This window comes from Micropterus dolomieu, linkage group LG09 (genome assembly GCF_021292245.1).
Source record: "Micropterus dolomieu isolate WLL.071019.BEF.003 ecotype Adirondacks linkage group LG09, ASM2129224v1, whole genome shotgun sequence".
NCBI lineage: Eukaryota > Metazoa > Chordata > Actinopteri > Centrarchiformes > Centrarchidae > Micropterus > Micropterus dolomieu.
The window spans coordinates 14,640,624-14,646,901 of NC_060158.1; the positions used below are offsets into that span (position 1 = coordinate 14,640,624).

General features: G+C 37.5%; 1 protein-coding gene across 2 annotated transcripts in view; it reads right to left on the reverse strand.

Annotated features, from left to right (window-relative positions):
* Window positions 1-1,127: 1,127 nt before the first annotated feature.
* LOC123976883 (neurocalcin-delta B) overlaps window positions 1,128-6,278 on the reverse strand; it is an 18,728-nt gene continuing 13,577 nt past the window's right edge. For both annotated transcript variants that reach the window (XM_046059272.1, XM_046059271.1), the window contains exons 3-4: window positions 4,162-4,267; window positions 1,128-3,376 (exon numbers count right to left, since the gene is read on the reverse strand). In XM_046059272.1, the coding sequence (XP_045915228.1) occupies window positions 3,282-3,376; window positions 4,162-4,267 (201 nt within the window). In that variant the 3' untranslated portion in view covers window positions 1,128-3,281. The remainder of the gene's footprint in view (window positions 3,377-4,161; window positions 4,268-6,278) is intronic.

The following is a 6,278-nucleotide window of genomic DNA, read 5'->3' on the forward strand; positions in this document are numbered from 1 at the left end:
GAGAAAAGGCCTTTGGTCTCATCTTGGTATTAAAAGCAGCTCATTTGTGTCTAGGAGAAAAGAAGGAAACAACTATGAGATCTCATCTTGGATTTTGCTTTCCTATTCAGCTCTAAAGGCAAGGCACAGGTGTCTTTGAGCTAAATGCTAACTTACATACAAACGTGCAAGATGACAATGGTAAGATACTGATGTGAACTCCAAAGGCAAAGCGCATTGACTACAGAAATAATGAAGATGAGAAAAAAGGGTTGGCTGACAAACAGATGACATAAAATACCTTTATTATATGTATTTTAAGACAACTGGACACCAAATTACAGGAATTCAACTTGTCAAACCTGAGACAGCAGCACTGTTATACTCTGCTAAGCTAAGTTATCTTTGGGCCAAACTCGTTAAGCTGTGTTTCTTCATTATGAGATTTAGCTACTGTCCCATAGTCAAAAGTCAAAAACTGTTAATTTAACTTTAGTTAGAATTAGCACTGGTTATGTCCCCAGTTAGCAGATGTTTTTGCTCTTTCTGTATCAGAGCTGTTTTGATATGGTTATGTCAAAAAGTCAGTATCTCTCTGAAATCAATTTTGACCAGATATTTGTTCAACACTAAGTTCACTGTGTTCAACATTTTAGTTTTTGTCATGCTATATGCAATTGCTAATAAGCACAAACTGGAACTGAGGCTGATGAATGCCTTTAGTTTAGCTGGTATCTGCTTATAAACCGAAGTAATGGAATAGATTTTGACCTGATGGTGTGAGGCTTTACAGGCACAGGTTTCTTTGAGCCAAATGTCAGCATGCTAACATTCTCACAATGGCAATGCTAACATATCAATGTCTAGAAGAAGTTAGAATGTTCTGCATTTTAGTTTAGCCTGTTAGCAGCACTAAATAAAGTACAGCTGATGATGGAAATGTCAGTAGCTTAGCAGGTATTTGGCCAAATATTTTTTGACCTGATGATGGCACGAGAAATCCATTCTATAGTTGTTGGTATTTCTTCTGATAAATGAACTTATTGTAACTCACTTTGGACAAAAGCATATGCTGTATGCCCTAAATGCAAATGTCATTGCGTGGTCCAACTGACCAAGCAACCATCCCATGAGCCATGACAATCAGCCATTTTCCCATTTTGTCTTTATTTGAATAACAAAATGGACATCCTACACAGAACACATAATGCAAGTTAACAATACAAAATCTACAAAATGATAGTTACAATGTTTTTTTGTTCGAAGGGTATCAACTTTAACAGTATAAATGGATACAATACTGTTTTTTTCTTTTATTGAAATCATCTGTATTTGGCACTTGACCACAAGATGCTATTGAAGTGAAATGTGTGACTGAAGTACCTGATCATCTACTTGAAATGTGCAGAAACCCAGAGAGTTCATCACAACGGTTTCCCCCCCAAACTCATCATTAATCTGCCTGTGAAGACTACTGTATCTCATGGTGTATTCAGACCAGCAGGGACAGACAGGTGTAAATTAAGCAGAATTGAAGCAGTAAAATGCTATCAGTAAGTCCTGCAAAAACACAGTGAGGTTTGGTGGATGCTGCCATTTCTTGCTACCAACGTCAGTGCTTTGTTCTGTAAAGTGTCTGTTACTGTGCATCATAGCCATAAACATATCTGTAATCCCCATCATCACAGTATCAAATTGTCTTATAATTACAGTGGTATTTGAAATTTGGAGGAACAAAGTGCACATTCAAGAAATATAAAGTCACATTTGCACAAAAACGTGAGATTTGCAGAAGTTACCGTTGTACTTTAATGACGCATACACCATTGGGAGACTGTTTACACACAGTTTACTCTCAGTACAGGAAAAACGTAATGACGGCCAATGTTTACTGGCTTCCTAGTAAATATGATGTCAGTAGTGGGGGTGGGGCGCTTCGGCTCAAGCTGAGATCTGTAATCATTTTCTCTCAGTGTGGCAATAGATATGCAAAGCTGAATGCATAGCAATATGTGTGGTCCTCTCCTTTTCATCTTCTCTACCATAAATATATGAGTGAATATACTGTACAACTTCTTTCATATCATATTCGTCATGAAAATAAAATGTTTATCATCACATTCCAATAATTTATACGTCAAAATTTTAAAGTGAATTTCTTCCACTGCAGCAAATCGCCACAATGTTATCAGAATAAAAGAATATAAGTACATACTATATATTCAGAGAACATCTAACTTTTTGCTGATACACTTGTTAAACAATAGCTGAAGAAAGAGAATCACAGCTCGGTTTATATGCATTTTTTCAAGTTCATGTATTCATCAGTAAAATGAATGTGTGAATGTGTGTGTGTTTATGAGAAGTGTGTATATTTGTGTGTGCGTGTGTGCGGACACAGAACTTGGCATAAAAAGTCACTTTCAAAAAGAACAGATGGTTGTAATCTGTAGTCAAAATATTCACCTTCATTTAGAAATCTGAGTCAGTTTTGGTTTGATGTAACATTTCTCCAAATGAAACATGTCTTCGTTAAAAAAAAAAAATAAAAATCATCTTTCATCCTTTCTTAAAATCTTGTATGGCTAAAATCATATTCCCAGATCTCCTGTCTACGTAAGCCATACTGTAAGCTGTGAACACTTGGAAGTCCCAGTCTTACATACTTCATTTCATCCAGTGTTAACATGGACTTAGACTGCAACACTTTGTCCATCATCACACAACAACCCGAGTCAGTTAAAGAAAACAAAATGAGCATGATTCCCTTTAAACAAGGAAGAACGCTTTCAAAAAACAACAAATAAGAGAATAAAAAGAAACAGCGAACTTGGATTCGGCTCAATGTACCTCACGAATCTGTTGGATTTTCCTCGCTGGCCGTCTTCTCAGACAGACAGAGATAGCGCAGCTTTGATTCAGTGTTTAACAAGTCTTTGATGGGATTTCAGTCCTTTGGGTTATATTTGTACCATGTATGAGACCCGTGTTGTCTGTAGCTTTTGACCAGGCATAGAGGCACATGTACAGTATGTGCATGTCGGCATCTGAAAGAATGTATTTGCATCAGGCTTTGGTATTTGCAGTATGTACAATTGCATGTTGGCTACTGTGTGTGTGTGTGTGTGTGTGTGTGTGTGTGTGTGTGTGTGTGTGTGTGTGTGTGTGTGTGTGTGTGCACACACGCACATGTGCCTCTATAGCTCAAGTGATCAAATGTCAACAATCTCAGATGGGTCAGCTGGGAGAGATCTTGAAAATGTGTTAAATTAAATCACACTGCAATGGGAAAAGTCAATTTTCTACTGCCCAGCACTGCTGGGATCACACTGAAGCAGCCGGACGATGGAAGGATCGTTCTTCGCTCCCTCAACAAACTCCTCCAGGGAGAGTTTACCTGAGAAAGAGAGAGAGAGACAGATTAGAGCTTATTGTCTTGTTTAATCATTCTAGCAGATCTAAGATGATCAAAAATAGATCAAATTAAAATAAAGAGCACATCACCCTGAGCTGATGAGACAGTTATTTTAGCAGGTCTTTTAAAAACTACTCATTGCAAATCATGTTTTGCAATTTCTTTTATTTATTTAAATGGCTTCAAGTTAGACCGCGAGTGTTATCTAGAGATTTTAATCAGTGTTGCTAGATTGGGCAATTTACTGCTTTTTTTTTACTTAACTGGTTGGGTTTTGGGCTTTTTTAGAACTATCTGGCCAGTTTCCCATGACAAAAAAGGCTATATTCCACTAAATCAGCCAATTTTCTCTTCCGTGTGGTACAATACAAAATTTACAGGGCACTGAATACAGTAGGCTCGACATGCAGAGAACAAGAACTGATGACCAACAAAACCAAATGTCATTTCAGTTTATTAGAACTGGGTTGAAAAAAATTTCAAACGTTCTAAAAGCCAAGTAAAGCTTACATCTGTTCATATAACAGGAGTATTATAATGTTTAATTATAACTGGGAAACCTTTATCACAACTGGGATGGTTGAAGGTGCTGATCTGGTTTTTATGTCAGTCAAACCTGGCAACACTGAATTCGATTAGGCTGATGGAAACCCGTAGAATCACAGGTCACTGTTTTCATAGGATAGCTTTCCAAAGTACAATTTTTAAAATTACATTCAGTCATAGGCTTTAAAGAGGTTACTGTGGCCGAGCTGAGGAAGGCTTACCATCTCTATTTGTGTCCATCTGCCTGAAGATCTTGTCTGTGCGTTTCTCAGGTGTGGCCTCATCCTCAGGCATCTTCATCACAGAGGAAACCATCTTGTAAATAGCCTGGAGACAGAGAGAACAGAGACGAAGAAATGTTTAAACAGAAATATTATTATTAGAAGTGGCATATGAAAACGTTTATGTTTCTCACTGCATCTGTAAAAACTGTCAACTTATCTCTTCTGAGAGGAAGAGAGATTGTTTGGCTCTGGGGCAAGATTTGACTATACAGAAACAAACAGGAAGTATTCATATCTAGAGGATGTAGTTTAGGTTGTAACTAGATGACAAATCAAGACAAGCTAATGTGTAATGTGCCTTACTGTTTAGGTTTTCTGAGATATTAAAAGCAGAAGTGGTTAGTTTATTAATATTGCTGCAAAATGTTGTTTTTCAACCTTTCACACCTGCACCATGATTCTTCATGTCTTTTATTCATCTCCTTTCATTACTACAATCGTTCTATTTCACACTTCAACCTGCAAATGTGTGAAATATTCGTCATAATGATTACAGCAACACACCAGAGCAGTGTGTGTGACGGAGCTCCCACCACAACACACGCATACATCACATAGAGAGTGGTAAGGGTGGTTACAGCCTGGTTACAGCCAGTGCTGCTCACCAGCATCAGAGGCTGCAGGGGAGGAGGGGGGAACTCCGGTGTTTTCGGAGAATTACTAAGCTTGTCTATTAAACACGAGGGGCATCACTTACTTTTATTTTCGTTGGCCAACTTTTGAACTGAACCTCAAACTGAGTATTTGTTTGCTTACTGGGATATAGAAAGATGGACTCCTAGGGTTTTGTATTGAGCACTTACTGTATAACACACTGTGGTGAACTTTGCTTGTGGTCAGTAGGTAGGCTTATCTGATGATATAATATCATATTATTTAATGCCATGATTTGAATCTCAAATTATCTTTCTCATATTATAGTTTGATATTTCTTCTCCACCATTGCTCATAATAATAATTCATGCAATTCATGCATCACCTAATTTCATCATAAAACAGGCCTGGCCTACAAGAAAGAACAGTGTATGTTTAATCTAGCTAATATTGTGTTGGTCATACTATAGGATACACTTGATTTATTGCTTATCCATTTTGAATAATTCAGAAAGGTAAAGAGCTTAAAAATTTATCGCAAATTAAATCGCAATATTGGTTAAAAAAAAATCGTAATTAGATTATTTTCCAAAATTGTTCAACCCAAGATTCAATTGATTGACAGACAAATAATCAATTACTAATTTTTAGTAGTTTATCAAGCAAAAATGTTACAGCTTCTTTAAACAAAATAAATTTGAAGATGCCTTGGATTCTGGGTAATTGTGATTACTTTTAAGGGATGTGGGAAGTAAAGGGGCTGCAGCAACTCCTGAAATCAGGAAAAATATTTGTTTCACCGGGAGATGCAGGTGCACCAGTATTTGAAGTGGGTTAGAGGTTTTATTTGCTCGCGAACACACTGAGGTGTTTTGAAAAGTTTAGAGTTTTCCAAGTGAATCAAAGTAACAGACGTCGGGGCACTGATCACTCAGACAGACCCCTGTAGAGAGTTTAGTCTAGTCAGCTGCAGTTAGAGTATGAGAGGTAACTGTAATTACTGCCAATGATGCACATCGGTATCCACGCTAGTCTTGTATAAAAGGGCTGTATCCTCACTGCCCTGCATTACTACAAACTACTGAATGATGAACTGGTCATAGGCCACATCACGCTCGGTCTCACTCCTTCATCAACTCCTTGCAGTTTGTCTTCTTGCCTCTGTAGTTGGCTGCTTTTGCATACAGTATTTTAATAACCATTTGATATAAATTATCCTGGCCATTCAGCTTAATGCAGAAAGCCATGAATCAATTATATAGACTGAATATTTTGCGAGTGTACAGTATAAAGGCAGAAACACACCCACTAACTTAACACAGACAACGCTATAAATAAAGAACACTGAGAATGGGATTACACATTCTTTGGCACTCTGCTCAATTTAACACCATGATGTGTGATGTAAGAACATGTGCACGGGATTGCCAGTGTGTGTGTGTGTGTGTGTGTGTGTGTGT